Source organism: Hippichthys cyanospilos, chromosome 11 (genome assembly GCF_059441005.1).
Source record: "Hippichthys cyanospilos isolate Australia breed blue-spotted pipefish chromosome 11, RoL_Hcya_1.0, whole genome shotgun sequence".
Lineage (NCBI taxonomy): Eukaryota > Metazoa > Chordata > Actinopteri > Syngnathiformes > Syngnathidae > Hippichthys > Hippichthys cyanospilos.
In genome coordinates, this window is record NC_142379.1 from 14639509 (window position 1) to 14667148 (window position 27640).

The 27640-nt window shown below is 37.8% G+C and overlaps 1 protein-coding gene across 2 annotated transcripts in view; it reads left to right on the forward strand.

Annotated features, from left to right (window-relative positions):
• Positions 1 to 4231: 4231 nt before the first annotated feature.
• Positions 4232 to 27640, forward strand: part of ankrd13b (ankyrin repeat domain 13B) — a 41517-nt gene continuing 18108 nt past the window's right edge. The window contains exons 1-4 of one of the 2 annotated variants that reach the window (XM_088428203.1): positions 4232 to 4282; positions 4473 to 4614; positions 23594 to 23729; positions 26039 to 26163. In XM_088428203.1, coding sequence (XP_088284329.1) covers positions 4507 to 4614; positions 23594 to 23729; positions 26039 to 26163 — 369 coding nt within the window. In that variant the 5' untranslated portion in view covers positions 4232 to 4282; positions 4473 to 4506. Of the gene's footprint in view, positions 4384 to 4472; positions 4615 to 23593; positions 23730 to 26038; positions 26164 to 27640 lie in introns of both variants that reach the window. The other variant, XM_088428205.1, reaches the window with a different exon arrangement.

Consider the following 27640-nt stretch of genomic DNA (forward strand, 5'->3'; position numbering starts at 1 on the left):
TGGGACTTATTTGACTGTTAAACCTATTTGCAAATACATATACAGTACTTGTAGGCCAAATGCTACTACGTTTAAAAGTCAAGTAAGTAATTGCTGTTCATTTCTATCATATAGATGGTGGCTCAGTGGCAGAGTGGTTACCACGTCTGGCTCACAGTTAAAAGTCCCGAGTTCAGGGACCCGGATACAAATCCACTCCGCTCCAGCCTTGCTATGTGGGTTCTCTCCAGGCACTCCTGCTTCCTCCCACTCCCCAAACATGCATGATAGGTGTATTGGACACTCAAAATTGTCCTTAGGTGTGATTGGGTGTGTGAATGGTTGTTCATCCCTGTCTGCGCTGTGATTGGCTAGCAATCGGCTCAGGGCCTCCACCGCCTACTGCCCATAGACAGCTGGGATAGACATCAGCAAGCCTGTGCCCCTAGTGAGGATAAGTGGATAAGTAGAAAATGGATGACTGGCTCTATAGTGTATCCATAACTTAGAGGATTTTACTTCGCCTTGCATAATTGCCAATTAATATTTTTCCCATAATGTCACGGGGAAGGGCTGCATGCACATATCAAAAAATGCCTTTTACATCTGAAGGTAGACAAGAGTGATAATACATTACTGTCAATTGTTGTTTTCTGAATATACTGCTATCACTGCTATCATCTTAATTGTTGGTATCAACAGCTCAGCGTATGTTGACTCACTATCATAAACTGTGAATAGATTTACATCTCACAAGGGATTTTTTTTTCGAGATGGGCTTTGCTTTCATTACTTTTTTATTGTTCGGACAACATGACGCAGACAAATCTTTAGCTAGCACTCAGAAATATACCTTATAAGAGAACATTTCAAATCACATTCTTACCAGTGATATGTACTGTATCTCATTGGTGTCAAACTCTTTGATCTTTATCTCTAAGATACCTGATTCAAATGATTATGGAAATCATTATTATCAAGTTTCCACAGAGCTTGCTGATGAGCTAATCATTTGACTCAGGTGTGTTGAATAAGAAACAATCAAAAACATGCTCACAACATCCTGGCTCTTGAGGAATGGCATTTAAGACCTGGGACATTGAAATTTCTCTGATACGGTTGTAACCACTTACCTTCTGCTTTATTTGAGGCTAGTCCCAAGTGCTGGCTCCAACATTTGTTTTCAACCATTATTCAACCATTGTTTTCAAGTCGTGATTCTGCTTCATTTGTCAATTGCCATATAAATAGAAATTAACGTTCAAATAAAACATCGGCCACTCTGTGTATTTCAGATTTGGCTAAAACATGAAGTGTTTTTGAATGTAGTTTGCAATGGGTCTCTCCATTTGCATCTTTGCTACTATCTTTAGCTGTGGCTCGAGACTAAGCTTGATGTTTTGCATTTATGTAATATGCTAAACTTGAGATGTTTCTATGGTAAGATGGTTCCTTCACACAAAGACTGCATATGACTTTACCTTTATCAAAAGTGTCACTTGGGTGTTTACATGCAAAAAAACATTCTATCAAAATTTTATCCAACTACATGTTTCAAAGACATGACATTTAAAATGTGCACTTCTAAAAAAGGATAAAGATTGGTTCTGGGATCAGCAATGAAACTGATTAATTGACTGAATCCATTCATACATGAACGTTTACATGGAAATCATCCAATCATGATCGGTGCCCGATGGCTCAGATCACTAATATTTATTATAAGGGCATTGATATTTTGATTTTCTCAAGCTATTTTCCTAGTCATTAGATGTTAAATGAAAAATGAACCTAAGCAGTTCTTTTTACGCCATATGGTGCTCAAAGCATTCTACAAAGGGGCTGTGTGCTGAGCCCCCTGCTTTACACACTCTTCACCTACGACTGTGTTGCCTCCCAAAACAACACCAGCATAATTAAGTATGCGGACGACACTACAGTCATCGGGCTAATGACTGGCGGGGCTGAGACAGCATACAGGAAGGAGGTGGCAGACCTTGTGCCCTGGTGTGGCAGCAACAATCTCCAGCTCAACACGGACAAAACCAAAGAACTGATCATAGAACCAAGGCGGCAGGTGGAGCCACACAAACCACTATTCATCGATGGGACTGAGGTGGAGAGGGTGAAAGTCTTCAAATTTATCTGCACTAACATCATTGAGGATGTCACTTGGTCCCACAACACTCGACAGATCTTCAAGAAGTACCAACAGAGATTGTGCTTTCTGCGGCGGCTGAAGAAATTTGGCATGTCAGCAAAGACTTTTGACAACTTCTACAGATACACAATCCCAAGTATCCTCTCCACCTCCATCGCAATTTGGTATGGCAACTGCACGGCACAAGACAGAAAGGCTCACCAGCGTGTGATCAAGACCTCACAGCCCACCTGTGGAGCAGCCATACCCTCACTGCAGGACATTTACCACACCAGGGTTCTGCGGAGAATTCGCAGCATCATCAAGGACAGGACATACCCACAAAACGACCTGTTTGAAATGCTGCCATCAGGCAGATGCTACAGGAGCACGAGGCTCAGGACTGCAGACTGGCAAACAGCTTCTACCCACAAGCCGTCCGGATTCTCAACAAATCGCTCACAAACTAATCTGCCTCCTACTGCACGCATAAACAATGTCTTGCACTTTTTTTTTTTGCACTACTTGATATTCTGCACTACATTATTAGCACAATTGTCTCTGTTTGCTGTTTATTGCTATTTATTTATTGCTCAGTTATGGAATGTAGTCAGATGCTCGGGGAAATGAACAGAATAAGAATTTCATTGTATGGCACAACTGTACATATAACAGTAGAAACTCTCTCTCTCTCTCTCTCTCTCTCTCTCTCTCTCTCTCTTTCTCGCTCTTTCAAAGGCTCCCATTCACCCACTCACACCCACATTAAGACCCACTGGTTCACTTTGTTCCATTTCATCGCAGCCCCTGTTTTTCCACCATATGAAACCATGAAAATATGCAGATACGTGTTTTCAAATTTAGGAGATTAAACATCAGTAGAAAAATTCTCACTACTTAAGTACACTATTTATAGTCTTAATACCCACCAGTAAACTATGACTGACCCCTTTTCTAATTGCCTCATTCTTTATTAAATAAGTGGCAATAGACTGTCCTTGAGAGAGGCAAACTGAAAAAAGACATTTATCCTAAAGATGACATTCTCCCCGAAATAATGCTCTTTCATTACGACTTTGCTGCACTGTGCCATGAATAACTTTGAACAATACAGATTTGCCATATACATTATCTGTTTATGCAGTTGCGCATTCATACACACCCTATAGTGAAGTTGAAATATTTCAGCTACTGTTTTTTTTTTTTTTTTACTCCTCAAAGTGCACACATTAGAGGCACAATTTCCCAATAGATTCAAACTCAGCCAAGCAGAACTCCTTATCTTTCAGATCCAAAACATTGATTTCCCCCCCACAAACCCCACCCGCAAGAGGATCAAAAGCGAGCTCATGGACATGAAGTCAATGATGCGCAAAGATGTCAATACCCAATGTCCAAAAACATTACCTACCCATTAGCTCACTGCTACTTGTTAGTTGTTTATACCTTGATCTTTGTCTTAACTTAGTATTTATTTTACAACATTCGCGCAGACAGCAAAGTAAGCTATTGCACGTAATAAGTACATAATATTATTGTACACAGTAAGTATTGCACAAAGAAACTTGTTTCTACACTGTTCACATGACAATAAACACTATGACTTAAATAACCGAAAAAGATTTGTGAAATACAGTACATAGGTAATTGTATTTTTAACAATAATGTATTTCTATTGTATTGTATTATTATGTAAAATAACATAAATATGTAAAATTGTATTGTGATGTATTTTTACAGTTACAGTGATTTCATGTGTATTTTACATTTGAAATGTAAAATGACTGTTTTCTTGTCAATTAAATATTTCAAAAATACAGAAAAAATAAAATAGACAGTACATTTCTGTTATTCTATTTTTTTTTTTTTTTTTTTTTTTTTTTTACAGTGTAGAACCGCAGTAAGTTGCAAGCCGTTCCATATGTGCCATACGAGTGCGGGCTTTAACTTCCACTAGAAACACTTGAGTCGTTGCAGTTCACTCAGAGTGTTAGCTGATTATTTGTGCAGCCTATTTTGAGACATAAGTTCAATCGCAGCGTCCCTCAGAGCCGATTGGCTGACTATGAGCACATTTGCTTGCAGCTTGTCAGCGCATCTCAGTCAGCAGGCGGATGGGAGGAGAGAGGAGAGCAGGGAGCGGAGGAGAGCTGTGTTACTGGAGTAAGCAAGGGAGGGAGAAAGAGGTGGTCAAGTGGGTGGTTAAGGAATACACGCACAGCCTAATGTAATTCGCAAGCGTTATCGGGGGGTTCTATCGTGAAGTGAGAGACCCTTCTGGACGGCAGCGACATGATTATTGGCTCCATTGTATAGCGGGCATCACTAACAAAAGTATCCTTACCATCCACAGTGAGGACCGTTGAGGAGACAAACTATGAACGATTATGATTTCTGCTAAGAAAACTCCGGAGAAGAGTCGCTATCCTGTCCACTATCTAGTGTGGCACAACAAGCACCGGCAGCTAGAAAAAGAGCTGACAGCCAACGAGCAGGTGAGAGCCGGAGCATGCCTTTTAAACCACATCTTTTTCATATTCTATACATGGGCCCGATTCTTGATTTGTGGCGTCTGTTGGGCGTGTTTTGTGCTCGCGCTGTAGCCAGTGGAGATAGGCTAAAGGTAGTGCAGGTGGCATCGCAACACTTGTAACCATATCATTCGCTTCACGCTGTGTTATTTTTCGCTGTACTGTATTTATTTATTTATTTATATATATATATATATATATATATATATATATATATATATATATATATATATATATATATATATATATATATATATATATATATATATATATATATATATATATATATATATATATATATATATATATATATATATATATATATTTTAACATAGATATTCCAATCATAGTGAACATTGGTGTACATTGCCATTTAGAAAATTAAAACGTTCTAACCGGTTTTGTATGAAGTTGCATGAGTTGTCATTAAATACTAAATACAAATGCCAGATGTCTTGATTTGTAGTCTGGTGATGATGATGCAGTGCATGCGTGTTTGCAGCAAGGTTGCAAACACAACTTAAAACCTGATATTTATCATCCCACCTATTGCGAGTGGGTGACACGAAGCAGATGCTGTAGCATGTGGGTGCAGAGTTGGGAGTAAAAAAAAAAAACATCAATGTACAGTAGTTGCTTTCCAAAGAGTCCAGTTCTAATGATTAAAAAAATAAATAAATAAACCTCCATATTTGTATTTATTTTTCAAATTGAACCACTTCAGTTTGGCCTACAGGAAAGAGATGAACTACAGCTACAGTATGTGTGAGTAAGTTAAATTTAAGAGCACACACAGGACAGTATCTTTTTTTTTAAACAAATGCACATACACTCAGTGTCATTATATAAGAGATGCTCTGCAGAATAGGTTTTGAGTGCATGCATCCGTCTCAAGTTACCACACTTAACCACATTTTTCTACATGTAGTGTACACCATTATTACACACAAAAAACCCATAACATTGTGTATATTCTTGTGAACTAAGACAGAAGGAGTTATGTTGAAAACTGACTTTATTTTAATGAAACATAATCCGAAAACGCTCTATAAAAAAAGCATAATTTGAATGTTGCACAAACCTTCAAATCCCCTTAAGGTATGAACAAACATCACTGTAAATATCTTAAAGATTTAGGGCCCTATTTTGTATGCAAGTAACTGAAATCTAACTGTGCAAATAGGTGGAGTCTTCGCTCTTTTGGGATTTTCGTAGATGAGTGGGCACAGCTAGAAACTGGGGTCTGCATTGTTGTGGGAGTGAATATAGCCGATTTAATTCCTGGCCAGTCAAAGTGGCTGGTGTAAAGTTGGTTGATTGTAAATCCATGCGTGACAACCAAAATCATGGCACACCATGTGCAACACAAGGTCAGTCTGCTTTCTATTACCAAATTGTCAAGTGCACCAGGGGCATTCAAAAGAAAAACCCAGAATCAATATGGTTGTTCATCCCTTTGTGCCCTATAATTGGTTGGCAACCAGTTGAGGACATACCCCTACTGATGGTAGACAGTTGGGCTAGGCACCAGCAGCGCTGAGATCCTAGTGAGGATAAGCATCGAAGAAAATGGATGGATCGAAGAATGGATGAATGGATTTTGTTTTTGTTATACAACTTCATAACAAATAAAAACGTAATAATATTAAATCACACTCACCCATAAAGGCATTATGAAATATGTAAGAGCTTGAAGGCGAGGGCAGACAGACACAGGGTTTTTTTTTTTTGTTTTCTAGCAGCAGTGCAGCTATATGCTTGGCAGTGAACACCATGGCTGAATCTTATGTTTTTAGGGCTAAATAAATGTGGATGGATTATTGCTGGCTTTATTTTCCAGTAACCAAAAGAGGCTCATTCAGAGTAAATTCCATAATGCTAATGGTAGCCGCTCCGGTATATGATAATTCTAGAGGTTGGACACAAGAGTAGTACCTAAGTATTGAGCTTGGAAGGAAAAACATATATGCTACATCAGGAAAAATGGCTTCCAATTTTGCATTGGTTACACTGGCTTTATTAGAGCAAGCTTACAAGAATTCACAGAAACTTTTTGTCAGAGACACCATGGCCACAGTCATATTTGGCTCATAGAGTCATTGCTAGGCAAGTCTGAATGCTATTAGCTGTCAGGTGCGACAGGACCAGTCAATACGTCAAGATAAATTGTACCAAAGCAAATATTGTATAACACAGGTGGCCTTGGTACACTTTTATTTTGAAATTCTTTTTAGAAACATGATCGTGACAATGATCTGCTTAATTATCTTTTGCTTCCAGAGAGCAGCGCTCAAGGTAAACAACAGTGTATTTTTTTTTGGTTGACTCTTTTTTTCGGCTGGTTTTATTCTGCCCTATGTAGTGCGATGTCATACTGCACTGAGCACCCCTGCTCAAAAGGCTTCACAGTAGTAAGAGGTTAGGCATCGTTGTTCACTGGTAAGAATGTATAGTATGCTCTCAATCAACACATAATTAAAAGCAAAACTAAAAGGGGGACAGAAATTACGGCGTGTCTTGAAACTATGTAAGTTAGTGACATTTCAAGATCATCAAGGCATTATGGGGTGAAATGTGCTACCCGGTGTCAGAAAGCTTGCACTGTAATCAGATATATAAAACCACAGAGAAGTACAAAACTAAGTTTGGGTGATTCTTAAGTGGCCTTTGACGAACCCACATCTAAATCATGGAACATGGAATGTGGAGAACACACCCTTCAATCTCAAGACAGATGGATAGCTTTAACCAAGAGAATTGTACCAAAACACCTGTTGACAGTTGCATGATTCTATGAAAGTTACAGAAATCTTGTGATTGCAGTGATTTGCCTCTAAAGGCTGTGCAACACCTGAATAATTACTTTACTGAACACCTACATATTTGCTCCAGACAATTTCATTAGCTATTATTTTAAATAATTATATCTGACCACAGATCACCGTTTTTGTATTTTTATACATTACGATAATAACAAATAGTAGTTATGTTTTTTCTTTATTTAATTCCTCTACATTTAGCATGTGGAGATGTACATATCCCTGGGTATTTCACTACTGTACGATCTTTATTACTATGCAGATAGTTGTTCATGTGTACAGTAACGTGTTTTTTTTTTTTTTTTTAACAGCTGCAACTGTTGTAACAGCACTATATTGAATTGAGCTTATAAGGAGTACCACAACATCAGGTCCAAAATTGTCGAAACCTCACAAAAATCCGACACACAAAAGATTTGTGAGCGCTGTGAAAATAACTCATTTAAACACACATGTGCAAGAATTCTATTTTCCTTTCATATTTTCTTTAAAAAAAAAAAAACAGATTCTAAATCTCAGTAGTCATTCTGCTAAGATGTCAGATCAGAGCAGAGTGTGATGGGTCAGGAAGACAGGTAGGAAAGCAGAACAAACACTTCCCCTGCTCTGTTCCTCTCTTTTCGTTCCTCTGCTTACATGCAATCTATAAATATCCCTTTTCAAACGATCGCAAGAGTTTTTTGTTTAAAACAGAACTATTTATTGAGTGTAGCCACATTTCAAACAAGCAGGGCAGATCACTTTGGCACAGTCTATATTTTTTTTCCACACTCAAAAACAGCAACTGTTCAACCTTGTTTTTTTAGAAACTCCTTTGGCCATGCATTTTAGAAAGATGTGTAACTGATAAGTGAAAAAGAGTAACCAAAAAAAGGAAATTATTAGATTCGTCTGTAACTGTTTGTGAGCCAAGCAATCCTCACCGCTGAGTAAATAACCAAGCCGAAACCCTGCCTGAGGAAATAAATACATTTTCAGACTTGATGGAATCTTTTCAAAACTGCTTGCAATAGGAATATTGTATACTGTATAATAGTCCCTGGAAACATATTCACACCCCTTGAAATTGTTCATATTTTGTGAACTGACAATGACAAACAAGTGTATTATGTTGAGAATTTTTTTTTTTTTTTTGGGGGGGGGATGACCAACAGCACTACATAAATATATGGTGGAATAAGATGCATTTTTGTTTACCCATACCTTTATACCTCAACATTGCAATGAGTTCAATAAATCAAATCAGTCCGATCATAAAAACAGTGAAGTTTGTTGTTGTAAGGGGACAAAAAGTGAACAAAAGTTAAAAGGATATAAATACCACAGTGGTTAGTACATCCTCCTCACAGTTCAGAGACCCGAGTTCACATCCACCTCACTCTGGCCTTCCGGTGAGGAGTTTGCATGTTCTCCCCAAGCCCATGCTGGTTTTCCTACAAGTAGGTTTTCCTACACTCCAAAAACATGCAAAGTAGATGTATTGGACATATTAGGTGTGATTAGGTATATGAATAGTTGTTGGTCTATTTGTGGAATGTAATTGGCTGGCAATCAGTTCAGGGTGTCCCCTGCCTACTGCCCAAAATCAGCTGGGATAAGACACCAGCAGGCCACCGTTGTGGCATACCACAAGCCTCACCGTTGTGAGGATAAACACCTCTAGAAAAAGGTTGGATGGGTATGAATAATTTTTCTCATATATATATATAAACAGTATGTATATATATTCTCCAAAAAAATGTATCAGCTCTAGATAGTTTACTCGTGTGGCAGCCTGAGAGCGCCTCATTGTCATGAATTCATACACATCATGTTGAGAAAAGTGAAAGATCGAACGAAAATAAATAAATAAAGTTTGACAGCGAGTGTGTGGACCCGGGCTTTGGGATTGTGTGAATTGTTTAGAGCGCATCTTTGTCAAGGCATGGAAAAACCCTGCAATGACCGAGTATGATGTATTCCAGTCATTGAAGGCTAAGATGATATATTTTCGCACGTAACTGCGTTCTTTGATTGACAGTTGACTGTTGAGTAGGGCGTGCTTTAAATATATTCAGTGAATGTGCATGTAGAATGGAGAGAACAGCTTCATCTTTCATGATCTTGAAGTCTGGCTTTACAGTCCTTGATGACCCTTGCATAATCACGATTTGGCACTAATAGAATCGTGAAATCAAATATTTTTTCCACTTGTTTTCAATTTCTTCAAAATATCTATATATACTGTATTTAGGAATTGTTTTGTTTTTAATCAGTTTTTCTTTTCGATTATCTTTTTATTTATTTATTTAATCAATGTAATGTAATGTTTGTAATGTACAAGAGCCGGTTGAATTATGTTGAATAAAGAAAACTTATTTTTTCACATCACAGGGACTTTAATTACATATAATACAATTTCCATATTCCAAATAGCTCAGCACATTTGAATGCTCACCCTTAAACATTGAAAAAAAAACAAAGGAAAAAAATATTAAATTTTGTGGCCCTTCACACACTTCAGATTAACTGGAAGAAATGAAACATTTCAAGTAGGAAATTTCAATTAAGTATTAACTACAATTTATACTTTCAGAACATTTTCAGAACTAAATTGAACCTTTTTTTTAAAGTTAATGCACATAAGTTAATTCCCTGTTTGCCATGAGCAGCTTACGATGCTAAATTCGTCACAAAATTTCATGTAGAAGTACAGGGGGGATTTGTAGTAAACTGAAACACACCACATTTGATCATTAATATATGCTCATGTACTAGTAGTCATTATTATAAGTCATTATTTCATCATTAGTTATTATAAGTCATTATAATAAGAAACAAAACAGCAAGTGCATACACCCACTGATGACAATGTAGTCCCATTTCCTACGCCACATGTGTCAACTGACAATGTCTTGAATTGACAAGGCAGTATGTGATTTATAGAGGGTATTGTGCCTGGACTCTGCCTTTTTCTTCCAAAGGGAAACTAGTATTTCAAATCACACTTTTTCTTTTGTAGGATTTCCAAAAAAATGCTTTTATAATTTTATAAAACCAATATCCTGTAAATGACCTGTTGTGTTCAGTTTGAGGTCATTTAAAATGCTGTATTTCTTCAGGTTTTATTACATCCAATCGGGATTTTGCCAATTAAAATACTTTTGACATGTATGTACATTTCTTTTTACATTTACACTTGTCATAATATCAACGTCAATAATAATATTAATAATAATAATCATCATCATCATCACCTTAATCATAATATTATTAATAGATATTACAATAATAATAACAGGAACAGGAACAACAATCATATATGTTCACAAGAGAATAATTCATGATAAAAAATTCAGTAAGAACTCTGGTTTTGACATGACTGTCCATTTTTTGGGGGAAGGAACTGTAATGTTTGAAGCATCAATGACAAAAAGAAACCTGGCACACAAAGCAGGGAGAATATGAAAATCATTCTTCTTGCATGAGAGAGTATATTACAATCCAATGCGCTGTCATTTTCATTGATGGCACTCTCTTTGTCCAACCCAACAGTGGGAAAACTGTAAAGGATAAAATAGACCTACCTCTTTTTTTTTTTTTTTTTTTTTTATCAATTTGAGATCAAGACAGGCCCCATGTGGATTTTTTTTCCACTCCACACTGTACTGCAGTGCTATTTCTGATAAAACTCATTTGTTTTCAATGATCAAATGTACACAAACACATTATTTATGTGGCAAATTGCTGACTTGACAGGCTTCGGCTGAAAAGGGGGACGCTATTAACATCAGACCATTGGAGGGGACAACTAAGGTGATATGAGAGTAGTCCAATTTGAAGCATGGGCTGAGGAGAGAAAAGAAATGTCTCAGAGATGAATCTGTGCTCTCCTGTGTAAATAACCCAGTTGGCAGAAGCAGTGGAAAAGTAAAAGTGGGCAACATTTAAAGAATGAAGCAGAGGAGGCACAAATATGGTGAGGAAGAGAGGGTTGGCTTGATACAGAGCAGAGTCTGTCTGGCTCAAAAAGCACAGTAAAAACTGATGGTTTATCTCAAGAGAAAGCCGGAAAATTACCCTATGATCTCATCAAGCTCTTTCCATTACAGTTTTTTTAGCTAGCTCTCTTTTTTCACTGTCACTGTGTCACACTGTAATTCAATTTAGCTCCTCGTGGAATGGTTTAGTCCATTAAACTTGGTTGTATTTCCATGGTGAGGTGTGTAGATGGGATGGTGATAGCTGTGTTATCAATACAATTAGTGTATTAGTGGCTTACAAAAGGTGCTAGTCTATCATCACAAAAGCATCTTACATACTGGCCGCTTTTCTCCACCTTTTTAGCATAGCTTTGTGCAAAGTTCGATGTAGAATGGCTGCTTGTATAAATACTTGCTCTATTGTATTTAATACACTTTACATGATCAGGATTTTGGAGACCAACTCTGATCAGCGAGTTAAAAAAAAAGAAAAAGAAAACTGTTGTCTGTTTTAAATGAAGACTTTATTTGAGCTGTTAGAAGGCATCCTGTGTGTTTCCTTTTCTTGTTGTTTTTTTAATCATCCAATCAACAGACCAATGATGGACTGTATTGGTCTGTTGATGCTTGTTCCAACAGAAAGGTGTTAAAACATGTTTAAATATGACTTATTTTCATCCACTTTACATGCTTTGATAATTGGAGCATGAACATTTGGGTTTTTGTCCCCCTACAAAAAATGGATGTGTAGAACTGTTGCCAAACAGTTAAGCATTTGGGTTTAAATCTTGGGTGTGTGCTTGCGAGATTTCTCACCAGACAAGCAGCACTCAAATGCATGTTAGATAAATTGATTACTTTTACACCCTTTACAACTTTGCTCTGGAATAGATTGGGACGTGGCTTAAAGTGAAGCAAATGTCTACTCAGTTTACACAGGGCTCATGATACAACCCGTGAGGTGGTAATGGTAAATCAGCACAAGATTTATCAGCTGACCTAAGGGAAAAGAGCCATTAATTATTGCTCACAGGTTGCCTGTGACCGGCCCTCTCCTTTCCTCGTCTCTGACTACTACCATCCTTCTTCCCCTATTGATTTACCCCACCCTCAACCCTCTTACTTTCCTTGGTGTAATGAAACCCAACTCCTAATTGCAGCGGAGAGAAGCCACAAAGAGAAGCTACTATGGTTGGGTCAGATTTAGTTAAGTTGCAGAAAGCTTTTAACAGAAGAAGACAGAACAAGCGCAAGATTGACAGTAAATGATAAAAGCAAATGCAAATTAGATTCGATTGGTAAAAGAAAGCAAGCCTAGCAAGGAATGGAAGTCGAAACAAGATGTAGTGGATTAAAACGCTGCAAGTGAAAGTCCATGCACAAGACGTATGCCTCATGTGGGATAAATACTAGATTACTGCATCACCCATCTTACTTTGCAATATATACAACCTTTGCTAAGTGCTTTTTTCTATTTGTACGTTTGTACCCTTGGTTATTTGCACTGTTCTATTGATGCTTCATGTAATGTTTATTTGTAAGGAAATATGCCCAAAGATAGTAATTGTAGTAACACTATTCAAAACAAAGTCACTCTCTGTCTTTGCCAGCTGGCTTCATTCAAGGTTGCACTACCGTACTAACTACACAACGGTCCTCAGTACTTGGTATTTTAGCAATGACATTTTTAACAACTTAAAAACGAGACACACACACAGTGATGTTAGAGTGCCATTGAGGTTGTATGATTAAGGACTAATGATGACTATTTCACACTGCCTCATCTTCACCTCCCAAAAATGCAAGCTCTGAGGTCAAATTGAGTTTGTGCTAGAAATTGGATTCTGGAGTAATACTGTTGAGTATTTCAAAGACAACTCAACAGGCTTGGACATGTCTGTCAGCATCCCAGAATTAATTTGTTTATTGCTTGACAGAGGATTGCTGGTTAGCAGGATGCAGGCAATATGGCGACAGTGGTGGTTATTCAGGGCCAAGCAGGGTCAATGCACGGGAAGGCTTGTGTAGTCAGTGACCAGACGGGTCGTCAGAAATAGGCTAGGTCGGTACATGGACAGACTGACGAGGACGACATGCAGACGGGAGGTCACAGACAGGCTGGGCAGGTACACGTGCAGACAGGCGGGGTAGAGTGCTGGAAAGCTTGGCATAACTGAACAAGACAATCTGGCAAGTTCTGTGGGGAGAGACCAGGTTATATGCAGGGCAGGTAATTAGTGACAGCTGTTGGTATTTGGTGCTGATTGGGAGGGGATAGGTGAACAGGTGTGATGAGGCTGAGAATTAGGTGGTTGGACTGGTAATTGTGACAATAGTATTCAGTGACATCATGGGATAATTTGATCTTCTGTGTCAACACTATTGTATTACATACAGAGTCTAAGTATTGTTCCCCATTGTGTTTAGAACTTTGCACTAAATGGTATTTTGTTAGGAAAAATAATCTTTTTCCAATTCAAATTTTGGGAAGGTGAAGGTGTATGCAAGACATATCCATAAGAATATTGTTAAATTAGTACATGTACCTTCCTACCAGTCAAAACGATGTCAATGTGAAGCCATGGCAAGATAACAGTGGTGCCCGTGTGTTTAGCTCTCATGTTGTATACAGGTGTCAGCACCTTCAGATAAGCCTCAGTGAAACTGATTTTGTTGGACTACTTTGACAGATCTATCTGTCGTTTTTGAATTCTCTTCCTCTGCTTTTGCTTCTGTTTTTTTTTTTTTTTTGGTGGAGATTAGCGGTGACAGTGAATAAAATGCAATGAAACATTAAAACACAAAATATTCTGAAATGTAGGTCAGCGTTTGCACTTTGATGATCACTATATTTTGCTTTTATTCCCAACACTCCAATTCCCAGACCCCAAAGCAAGTGAATCTTGCCTGTGATGTGTCAATTTGCTTTTTGAGTTATTGTCCCTCGTTTGCTGCGCTCATACTGCTGTCTGAGTCGGCGGAATGAATCAGTGTTTCACGGCAGTCTAACAACGATGTTGGGGAAAGTAAAATTTATTTTGGTTCTCTGCTTTCTGTCACCACTCTCTTTCCCCATGTGGGCCACTCACAAACATTTTGGGAGAATTACCTTTTGGGTATGCACATTTTTTTTTTGTGTTGGACTATGTGTGTGTGTGTGTATGGGTGGGGGTGTGTGTGTGTGTGGCTTTTGAATGAAAGATTGATGTTGGCCTAAGTACCTGCCAAGCTGCATCGGGCCACGAACACACTGAGTGAGGAATATGGGGTGCGGGTGGTGTGAGAGAAGGAGCAGATGCCATAGCTAGAAATGCATATCAATAATGCAGTCTCTGAGCTTACCACTGAGAAGGGGCGACGGTGAAAGTGGACGATGGAAGGGAGAACTACTTGAACCGAATTTGACTGAGGCACAGTTAATAAAAAGTAATATAAAAAAGGATACACGATAATACAATATGATTATAACAAAGTGTAGAATTGGTACACAAATAAAAATAACCAGTCTTTAATAAGAATATAAGTTATACAGCCACTTTCTCGACAGTGCTGTGTGATGGTAGCTTTAGTAGCTTGAGTATTATCCCTGTCATTTCTGCAGGTCGGTGTGTAAAAGTGGGCGGACATTAGCACTTAGGCAGCCTTAAGTGATACTCTCAACATAATAAGTGTTAATGTGTGGACAGTATGTCCATGAAAAGATGTCTCTGTCTCTATGACATACAGTATTGTGGCAGGCAGCAGTTAACTGCAGTGCATAGCACTTTTGTACAATAACAGTTTATTAAAACACCTAAATGACCTTTAACATTCCCAATGAGCATAACACAAATGGACGATTCTCAATCACCTTGTGTTTCAGAGGTTGGTTTAGCCACAGCCTCCATCTTCCTATGATATACCACAAATGGATGACTACAAGATAATTTAGTTTTAGGTTTAAAGCACATCAATAAAGTACGGAATCCACATTTTAAAAGGATAATAAAGAACACAGGTGTATTGTTCTACATACTGTAAGGCAGTTAAGATGTTGACGATCTATAGTTGTGTATCAATTGCTTGTTTTAGTTTTCCGAGCCAAGTTTGGTCATTGAATGTAACATTCGTATCCTGTTAGCGGTTGTCATTGCGAGACGAGTTGTTGTTCTATGGTTGTTGTTTGGTACTCACGGCTCACTGCACGGATACTGCTAAGCGCTGTCTGTGCCCGAGCTCGAGGCCAAGAACAACTTAGAGTATCTTAAAGAACGTTCACTCGTGATTGTAACTTGTGTGCGTATTGGAGGCAAGTTAAGTGCACAAAGGAGGAACTTTTGTCGTGTGACTCTGTCCACCCACGCTTCGCCATCACACGTGGAAGGTAACAACACGACAATACTTTCTAATACCAACAGTTCGTTTTGGAATGGTCAAAATCCTTCCCACATACATACAATAATGGCCCCGTGATTAAAAATGAGATGTGTGGGTCTGAAGCCTATCGAAAGCCTAATACATATTCAGGTATTGTCTTGAAACCAACCACATTTCAGGCAATTTATAACTTTTAAGAATCATTTTTAGGAAGGCAAAGCAAGGTTGGATGAGTTTAATGTGACATCATCAAACATAAAACAATAAAAGATACTATGAGCCTGAAGGCTCTCTTTGGCGGGGGTCATTTAAAATGGTTGGTTTCCTTGCATAGACTATTAAGCATAGTTCGTAAAACTGTCAACAGACACACCATTTGTCCAAAATGATAGCAACTTGTTTCGTAGTGGACAGTGATACTAGAGTTGTACCAGTTTCCTGTTTATGACAGGCTTTGGTCGTTCCTGAGTAGTTTTACTTGTATGTACCTTGGACTACATGATAGCTCTGTCTGTTGGTCAATCAGACGACTTTCTTTTTTTTTATTTGAGAAACTGCTAGCTGCAGTCAATTACGATCAGAGGAGTTAATGGGGTTTGGCTTTGTCAAATTAAGCCATACTTTCAGCACCATTTGGTCAAAGATTAGATGAATGTATGTGAATGTCAAAGCGAGACTTTGTATGACATCCATTCTCATCAGAAAATGTACTCCGTTTTCAATTCCTGTAAATTCAGTGGCCCTGTGTCCCAATATTTTTGTCTTTGAGCTCATCACTTAATTCATTTTTTCATGTAACTTATGTTTTCCCTAGAGAAAGACGTTAAATCTTCAACTCATGACAGTGAAGGTGCAGAGAAAGGCAGAGCGAAAGAGAAAGGCAGAGCGAAAGAGAGTTCCCACCCTCCCCCTCCCCCTTCCCCTACTGTAGGTCAAAATGACTTTGTGACAAGTTGACTAATAACAAACATTGTCATTTGCATGCAGTAGTCTTGTAATTGCAAATGCTTGAAAAATAAAAGAATTTAAACTTGGCATATTTGTGATGAAAGCATAGATTTATAAGTCGTATTATTCTGGTACAATAGAACCTCAATTCAACATACCCAAAACCAACAGATAAATTCTCATTCAACAGACAGAAAAGAGTATTGATTACACTCAAAACACTGCTTTGCACAGTACCTTTCAAATTTTGTTGTTACACAATTGGCCGCAATTTTCTAGTGCCACAAAGGTTCTGTGGCGCTTCTAACAGATAACGATTGTTCACGTGATTACAAGACTTTCCAGTAGACTATAGCCAGCTAAAAATATGTCAGTGGGAAAGCCATGTTAGCAAGTTAGAGAATCTTTTCTAATGTAATGGAGCATCAGCGTTATCTTAGCAACTGCCTGTAGTTGGCACGCATGCAGCTAGTTCAAAAGAAACATGGCTTATTGATAGCATTAGTACACAAGGGTAAACTACAGTATATTATTTTTATGTTATATTAAAACAAATGTTCAAGGGATGTAAACTGTTGTCGCATACACTACAATGTTATGTGAGATGTTTTTAACATCCATGCTCCTCTATCAGCGCACCGCAAATGTTTATTTGTGGAGGACGCTAAACCAAAACAGGTGTGAGAATGCACAATATAATCTTAATCCAAGAGTTGCGAGAGTCGTCGATTGCTCATTTATTTGAACAAAGGTAAGGTTAACCTTTCATTCACCATACATACACATGCAGTACATGCCTGTGATCAGGTGTGTACTGGCACTTCTTATCTAGTCTGGTAGACAAGGTACAAAAAAAGCAGTTCTGGTGCACCTTTTCTGCTGCTAAATGTTCTCTAAGGTTCTAAGAGATTTGCGCCGTGATTACAAGTAAGATTTAGGTACTTGTAATCATGGCGCAAATCTAACATCATATAGTAGACATCACGCAGAATCTGAATTTGTTCCAGATTTTTTTTCTGGATATTATATCAAGCGCATCTTCTATTGATATCGATCATGTGTCTATCACAATATATTATGACCTCTGCTCAGCATTTTAGGATGATAAAAAAGAACAATTATAATGACTTTGCGTTGGATGTTTTTCGGGCCACAAAAATACCCCCAATTTGTCTGTTAATTTGAGGTTCCCCTGTGGCTGCCCACTTCGTGATTGCTACTGCCCACTCGATGCAGGGAAAATGACTCATCTGTGTGTTGTGTAAAGCAAAAACTTTGCATCAACTACCAACCGCAGTGGAGTTAAGGAATACACTTTTTGAATTTATCAATTTTCCTCAACTGCTAATCTTCAATGGGGTTGCAAATGGATTGGAGCTAATCTCGGTTGTCTTTGCGTAAGAGGTGGTGTATACTCTGAACTGGTCATCAGGGCATGCTTCCATCTATTTTTGAAAATGTTCGGGCACATTTTGTGATGTCTTCGTCAACATAGTGTGCAAGTTCACATAGCATCACCATGGAGGAGGATTTACCAAGAAAATAGAAACGACGGGCGACCGAGAACCGGCTGGAGAGCGTGGCTTAAGGTTGCCAGGCATCATCATGGAAGAAGCACATTCTTCCTCAAGGGCAAAAATTCCCCTGAGGGCTTGCTGAATTTCAACAGAGTCATCACAACCAAGATACTGTAAATGGTGTAACATTAAAAAAAAAAACAAAAAAACATCCTTGAGACATTTGTGACCAACACAAGCTATGTTATCTTGCAAAGCTAAGAATAGGACAACAAAAACGATATTTAAAAATGATTTTAAAATGAAAAAACGAACTGACATAAATTCAAAGCGATTCATGTGTCAATCTTATCTAAAAATAACCACGAGTTTATTTGTGAAACAGCAGAGTCGACATACACTCAAATAATTTTTCAAGTCTAAATATGTCTCGTTTTATTTTGATGTTGACAATAATTATTTCTGAGGTAAGACGAAAAAAGACATTTCCTCCCGCTGCCTTTCTTTTTTGTTCATTCTATAAGCAAGTGATAGAGACAATAACTACTGACACCACTTATGCTTGGATGTTTTTATAGTGAAAATTTTTTTTTTTTTTCTGATAGGCTATCTTTATGTCATTTATTACAAACACCACCAGTTCACTCACGTTTAAAATTTCCATTTTTATTTCTTATGTTTAACAAAGGAAGTTCTGGTGGTAGGCTATGGGAAAGCAGACCTGAAACTGGTTTTTATTCATCCGTATATGTCCTTTCCTTCCTTGTTTGTGCCATGGGTGTGTTTGAGCCTTTGGGCAATAGACGAGGCACACTCTTGGCAGGTAGATAGACAAATAGACACACAACCATTCACATTCACACCTTTGGACAACGTAGAGCATGTGTGGGCAAAAGAAACCTGCTCTTCCTTTTGTATTTTCTAAATCTACTTTGTTTCAAGGGAGAATATGCAACCTTATCATAGAAAGGCTTAAAGGGATAGTGTGTAAGATTTCAACCGTTTTTTTATTACAGTCGGCAGGAGGTGCTGCAGGTGCTGCATTTACCATTGTTCGTAGCTATAACAAACATGGTCGCCTCCGAAGAAGTGCCACCCCCCATGTAATATAATTTAATGAAAACTAGACCGATGATTTTATTTAAAACATACTGTTGGTCATTTAGAACACACTCATTTGCAAGTTTTTGAAATTTACAATCATTTATTTTATTCCTATCTAATGAAAAAGGGTCTAAATCTTGCACACTGTCCCTTTAAGCCAAAATTTAAACCCAGAATCACCGATCTATGTAGCAGGCTTGCAAGCTAGATGTCCACCATGTTGCCCTCACCCTGTTTTATGTCATTTTAAACAATGTTGTATGATACCTGCATGGCACTGGCAGTGTTTGGCATGACGTTGCCACATTTCTGTTTATCCTTTCCCAGCATACACATCTGCGTTTCCCCTTAGGCTCCTCTTGTGTCTCTTCAGCTCAGCCCTTAAACTCTCCTCTGGTATCCATAGTAATTGAAATGAAGTACAGCTATAAAATAGGCTTAAATTGCTAATTACCAGCATCACAGATGTCTTAAAAGGGGAGGACATTGAACGAATGGTTGGCGTTGAGAAACTAAGGGCTTGATTTACAAATGTTTCAAGCATGCAAAAATACGTGCAAACATGAGTTTTGACACAAACAGACAGAGGAAGATCTACCAAACAGGCACACCCACAATTGCGTCTGCCAAATGCACTAAATTGTCATCACGTGCATTTTGCCAAGTTGCAGGAGTTGTGTAAAGCGATTCATTTAGCATGCACAATAGCTCAATTCAACTGTTGTCTGCATTTTCATGTGTTACTGTCAGGTAAAAGGAAAACAAAAGAATACTTTTAGAAGGTCAAAAATAGAAGTGATGTCAAAGCTCCGCGTTCATCTTCTATGGTTTACATTGCAAAGCTTGGAAACACCCTGAAATGCAATGTGTAACAAAAAATGATATATATATATATATATATATAAATCAGTCGTGTTTAGAAAAATCTACAAGTTCATGATCTCAAACACATGAGGTTGAGATACATCTATACATAATCTGTTTTCACAAAATCAATCTTATGTATCTAAAAATGAAAATTGAGATATTGATATATTCTAATTCTACACTCAATCCCGTTTAAAATGATATATGGGGGTACATGGGGGTATACATGGTATATATGGAGGTAGCTCTAACAGGTTTACACATGTTTGTTGTAACACATTACACATGTTTACAAAACACGTAATGTTTTAGCACATACATCTCTCAATGGTGCGCCACATTTTACCAATCCCTTTTTTTCATACACTTCGATTTGAACTTTTTTGCCTGCCGGGAAATGAAAGTCGAGACCTTAAGGAGATTGTTTTTTTTTTTTAGAAATCCCAAAATCGACATTCCTGTCAAAAATTCATATTTTCGTCAATAACTCAAAACTAATCTTGCCGAAATTAGACTGGTAGTTTGGATGCTCAAATGCTTTCTGTGAGTACTTCTTCACATAAATGTAGCTCAGCCATACGATGTCCGCAATGTCCTTAGAGGCATGACGGATGACAAGGAAAGTGGCTTCATTTGCATATTGCACTGTTGTTGCACAGCACACACAAGCAAATGTCTTGCTTGCTTCCCCTGCATTGCAATGACGGTTCCGCTCCCTATTCCCAGTCGACATCGACACCCTGGGGAATCTCGGTTGTTGTTGTCTCCTTCAGCTCTCTTCTCAGCTTCTCTCGTTGTCCCCCTCACTGTATGCTCTACTTTTCAGCTCCCCACTCCTCCCGTTTTGTGTTTTCTGTCACTTGCAGCAGCATGCCATCCATATTTTCTCTTTCCAGAGTTGCCTGTCTATCTCTGGCCATATCTCCATGGTGGCCGTTTAAGTGCTAAGTGAATAGATAACGGTAGAACAAATAAATATACTCAATCGAGTTATGTTGAGCAGGCATTATGAATTGCACTTTGTGAGCTGTTTGTCTTTGGCTGCATTTGATTCTAGGCGGAACATTAGCATCATGCAGGCTTAATGCTTAATGTGTTCTATTTAAATCATTTTTCTCCTCTCACTTATGGCTGTTTGTAGTTGTGTATTTCTTGAATTGCGCATAGCTTGCATCTTAAGAGTTAAAAGGACATTTACGAGCCAACTCGTTCTTAAAAATACTGCTTCGTAAATTCATAGTCGTCCAAGTACACCACCTTTTGCACGAAGTCAGCTGGGATAGGCTGCAGATTACCTGCAGGTATAAGCCCGTATCAGAAATGGATTTACCCAGTCTCAAAGTAATGTCAAATTCCATCATATTGACCAATGAGTACACTTTTCTCAACCTAAATTCCTCCAACGTAAGAGCCTCCCACTTTTCGGCTGAACAGTAAAGGCCGGTTTAACTTCTAAAATGAATGTTGTGATGTGAGGTTAGAGAACCACTGAAACAGTTCAAGGTGAACCCTGCCGACCAACGCCCTCTGGGATAGCCTCCTGCTCACCTAAAACCTCGAATTAAACAGTAGAAATAATGTGTATGATGTACATACTGTATATAGATAGATATTCAGTGTCTTTTCATTTGACAGTAAAAGGACACAGTGTTGTGATTATACAATACATACATTTTGCTCCTACAACATTTATCTAGATATACTGTATAATAAAAGAACGGATTATTCAGATGCGCATCAGAATGGTTTCACTTGGGCATTAAAGGCAGATGGCGATGGAGCACACCTAATGTGATGTTACAGAGGCTTTTGAGGATGAAATCTGAAGACAGCATGACATCCTTTGGGAAATTACCAGATGGCATGTTCCACATGAGCTGGTGGTTTCAGCTTATCTAATGCTCACAATCATGTCAGAGAAGAATTGGGATGTGCAAGCATGAGTGCAATGATTTGTGTCCTACACTAAATGACAGGTGGAACACCAATACCGTTTTTATTGGGACAGATGAAAAGTGATAGTGAAAGAACAGATTAGGTCAGACAAATATCACCTGATTGTTAATATTACATTATAAGATACATGCTAGCCATATAACAATGTAGCATAGTACTATAGAAACTGTCTCCTGTCAAGGTTACAAACATAACGCTCATACTGTATGAGCATTGTAAATTCTGTCATTTAATGAGTGGGTGTAATTTAGACCTAGATTTTGTAGTTTCCAGATAAAGGAATAAATACATGCTTGGCAATTTAACTGTTCATAGATTCTGTTTGGAAAGATAATTCAGCCTCATTTAATGATTTTACTCTTGAGCCAGTCTCCAGCTTGAGCTGTTCACAATGTGCCAACTTGTTAAATGTCCTCACTAAATGAAGATGCTTACTCTTGTGTTTGCGGAAGCCAAATGAACTTTGCTGTTTTCATTTGCCTTCTGTAAATCAAGGAAAATATATTAGATAGGCTATTGAATTTACGTTACGACCTGAAATGACACTCAACGTACACCATATGGACAAAATTCTAGAAGGGAGTTTATTTACGTTGCTTTTTTTCTTTTATTAATGTTAAAAAAAAGGATAATATTTTAGGTATACATGTATAATTTTTTACAGACAATCATTGTAACGACAGTCACAGCGTCAAGTGGGGAAGATAAATGTTTTGTCTTTCCGGGGGGTGGCTTCGCAAAAAATGATTAAGAAGCACTGATTTAAACTGACACTCCTTTCTCTTAGATTGTTGCACAATGTGTATAAATTCGGTTTTGCTTCTCCTAATCCTGAACGAATCTTTTCTACTCATTTTAGCTCTGCTTCTGTCATATACTGTAACGTTATTTTACTCTGTTTCATAGCATATTGTCTTTTGTTATATATAGTATCCTGTATATAGTTTTTGAAAAGAGCTTTTTACATGAGGTGTAAACATTGCTTAAAATCGAGTGACACAACATAAGGTCATGTTGACATGTTGCCAAATATAATAGCTAAACTTTGAGGTTTTGTGCCATTGTACAGTGCACAAATCACGTGAAAAGTTAATGATTACAAACAAACAACCTTAAAGTGATTTTTAAACCATTTAAAAAAAAATGAGATGGAAAACTAGGAAAAAGAGGTTGCGCAAACATAGCGGCCAACATCATTAGCGTGTAGACAGCTCAATTAGTACCTGTCACCTGTTCCCCCTCGACCTCTCTTCTGTCAATTTTTTGTTGACATTTCTTTTTAGATTTACTTTCTCTCCTGCCTTCTGTGGCACACTATTATGCATTTATTCCAGTTATAGTCTGCTATCTGGTGTCAGATCACTCCAATTTCTCTTTTTAATTGCTAACTTATTCTTTTAAATTCTTCATTCAGACTGATTTAGAATCTGTGGATCCCCGGGGTCGAACCCCTCTACACCTGGCCGTCACACTGGGCCACCTGGACTGTGCCAGAGTTCTGCTGCAGCATGGAGCTGATGTCAGCAAGGAAAACCGCAACGGCTGGACTGGTGAGCGTGTACTATGATCTTTTTTTTTTAGTGATGTACTTAATGTGGTTGTTATGAAGGAATGGGTTTAAGAACTTTTCAGGAACTTGATGCTTCTCTCTTAAATTGTACAAGAAAAGGTTGCACATGCAGCTTGAATCTGATATTAGTCCATCTTCTTTTGGAGTCGCACTTCGCATATTCATGTAAGACGTTTTTCTTCTTTTAAATCTTCTCCTCAGTAGCACCAATCACAGTGTTTCAAAATGCTGTTTTAAAAATTATGTTTTTTCAATAGATGAGAGGATAAAGGTAGACAATTCGATGCGGCAAAAAAGATGCAGCACATTTTACAAACATTCCTGATAAATCTTTAAAATAAAGAAAATATATACTTTACCGTAATTTCCCAAATTTAAGTCATTCTTTTTTCCCCCAGAATAAAGGCCAAAAGTATGAGTGTATTCTATAAATAAAATGGAGAGGATGGTGTATAGGGTATGATGTCTCCAGTTGAATCAATTAAGAGTGGCAACATATGGGGCTGAGTGCTCAGTTGGACATCAAGGAAAGGTGTTTCGTTTGACTCAATTATTAAATGTGGTCTTCTGGCATATACACTCAAGCATAAACTTGGTAGAACACGGATGGTGCGGAACTTCAGTAGTTAGGGCAAAATAAATAAATAAATAAATAAACGATTATGAAAATATGTAGAATCTACAAAAAATTGATGTATTCTGTTTTTTTCTATAGTTTTTATATTGTTGACAAACTGGTTGTGCGTTCCATACACAGGAACATAGAAAATACCAGTATTTGACCCTAAAATTATGGGTGCGCCCTATACACAAGTACGTCCTACGTTTGGGGAATTACGGTAATCGTAAGATATTATCTTCACTTTAAAAGCATATTTCATTACCAATACCAGTACCAATAATTCATAAGGCAGTTGCTGTGAGTTTAGCCTCTGCAAATAACAACTAATGCAGTTCACAGCCACATCCAAAAGAAAGTAGTCACCTTTGATAAAAACTGGAGAGAAACCCCAGGCACAGTCACCTCCACACAGACCGTTGACTTTCAGTTCCAGGGTCATCTGAGCGAGTTCCTCGAACACATTGTCATTACACCACTCTGGCCAGACATCAACATCACCTCTGAGATTTTGAAACATCTGATCATGTTAGAATCCTCAATGACTTGATATAAATACTGTATGTCACTGATGACTCTCATTATAGCCAAATAGTTATCATTAGCAAACATTATGCCAATTTGACATATCACCTGTGCTTCTTTATCAAAACACTTTCACGTTACCAAGTACAAACAAATATGAATTGTTTCTCCATCATCCATGACAGCTTTTCTCATTCTTGGTATATTTCTCAAATCATTTGCAAAATTGGTAAAATAGTAAGAGCATTTCTCAAAGCGATTTGAGTTTTTTTTTCTGAATGCCTATACACTAAAAGTAATTCATATATCATCATTTTTAAAACTATTAAACATCGCAAAACCACTCACACTTTCCTAATCTAAAATCAAACACTGTTCTGCATTGTTTGTTCCTTTGTACCACACACTATTCAAAGTGCGACCTCATCTGACTGCTTTACACACAATTCCCAAACGTTCGGCACACTCTTTGCAAACTATAAACATTAATGGCTATTATTTACACAGTTCTGCCAACTGCATTTAAAAGGAGAAGTGTTAAAAGGACTTCACTTTGCAATCAGACTGTGCGCTATAAATAAGCCACAGTTAGGGTTTCAAAGGTGGAGGGAGCAGGAAGAGTGAGCAGAGTGAGAATTTGAGGAGACCCAACAAAAAAGAATATGGTGGTGATGAAACAAAGGGAGATGCTGAAGATGACAAGATGGAGGAAGAAGGAGAGTAAGAAATCAAATTCCTGATGACATCAGAGCATGGGCATGGAGAGCATCAGGAACTTTGGAAAATGTCTTTATTCTATTTCAAACACCCACATGCCATACACAGCTAATAATTTGGGAACAGATACTTGTACAAACGTTTGCCAAATCATTTTCATCTTGTTCAAAAGTGAGAACCTGCTTTTTTGACATGCAGAAGTGGCACAATGGTATGAAGATATGTGTCAAGCAAGCTGTAGGCTCAGGTGCAAAGTGGGTATCTGATGAAAGGCTACAAAAATGCACATACTGTATTTAAAATGCCAACATTTCCTTCGACCTACTTCAATTTCTGGCTGACTCCTTAAATTGCTCAAGCACATCAATTTTAGATGAGGTCTGAGTGATCGCCTCTTCCGTGTCACCCCTTCTCTCGCTGTCTCTCAGTTCTTCAGGAGGCAGTCAGTACAAGAGATCCGGAGCTGGTGCGCCTTGTGCTGCGTTACCGTGACTACCAGAGGACTGCCAAGAGACTGGCGGGCATCCCCGTGCTGCTGGAACGACTGCGCCAAGTGGGATTTCACACAAATACACGCAACAAAAAAAAAAAAGAAAAACTAAACAATTGCACATAAAAGGTTCTTTGAAGCAGTGATGCCTTCATTTGAATAATGATTAATTTTTATTTTACTGTATGTACATATTTATTTCCGGATGGAAAATAAGTATTCCTAGCTTGCTTTAAAATTCATGCATAAATAATTGGTCTGGTAAGAGGAATAAACTATTGTGGAACTCACTGTTTATCTGACATGCTTTTCTATTTTTACTTGCTTTTCATACATTCTCATGTTTTGCGGTCTTTACGCTCCATGTTATTGACACCGTTAGTAGATATACATTGCTTGCTTAACATAGCCTCACTGAAATTGTATTTGTTAACTAGATACCTTTCGGCTCAAAAAGACAAAAAAAGAGTGGCGAAATATTACAACTTGTGTAAGATATGAATGAAAAACATGATTTGATTTCATTCAAAATAATGTTTTACCTTAGTGAACACACCATTTTCACTGCTCCCTTTTGTTACTGCCCACATGCTTCTCTGCTTTGCAGACATTATAATAATGAGTAGTACACACTCGTACACTCAGTAAAAGGGAAGGAATGGATTATTAAATTGAGGAAACAACTTAGTACACTGAATTTACAGTTTAGTAAACTGAGGGAACAGATTAGTACACTGAGTGTATGGTTTAGTAAATTAAGGCAACAGATTTCTAAACTGAGAATTCGGATTAGTGCACTAGAGGGGGTCTGCAAAATTGTGTAAAGCATCAGAAAAGAAGAACTCAGTCAACTCACTTTTTTTTTTTACTTCCTGTGGCTCGTGAACTCTGCTAACCAAATTTCAGCACAAAGACAGACAAGGAAGGGCGATTATGTAGTTTTGCTTTAAAAATGTGATCAAGGGCTCTAAGGAAAAATAAAAAAAACACATTGCATAGACATGTTCAAACACTATTAGTAGTAGTATTAGTAGTACATCAGCAACCCAGTGATCATAAGTGACTGTAGCAAATGGATGGATGGATTTTAAATTAATTGCAAGATTTGAGTCATTTAATATCTGTCTGAAGCCTCATAAAAATAGTTGTTAAAATGTGATTGTGATTCTTTATGAAATGTTTCATGTTTAAATCGTTTAGAAAAAATATTTTTTCCGACAGCATAAATGTAAAAATGTATCTAGCTTGTTAAAAAAAAACATACAGATCTTTAAAACAGCAAGATTCAAGATCAAGTACCAGGATTTCTCAAAATTTGTGGTGGTTTGATTTACTTTAGGGGTGGTTCTATTAAAACGTGTCACTGTGTATGTTTATGCCTTTTTGTATTATAGTTTCTTTTTTTATCTTTCATTTTTTTTCATTACCGATGAGGAGACAACCGCATTTTCATTCATATCACAAAAGTCCAAAATAAATATTTGCCAAAGACAGATTTGTCTTTTTGCTATGAGCCCCCAAATCATTGCATGCATTCATT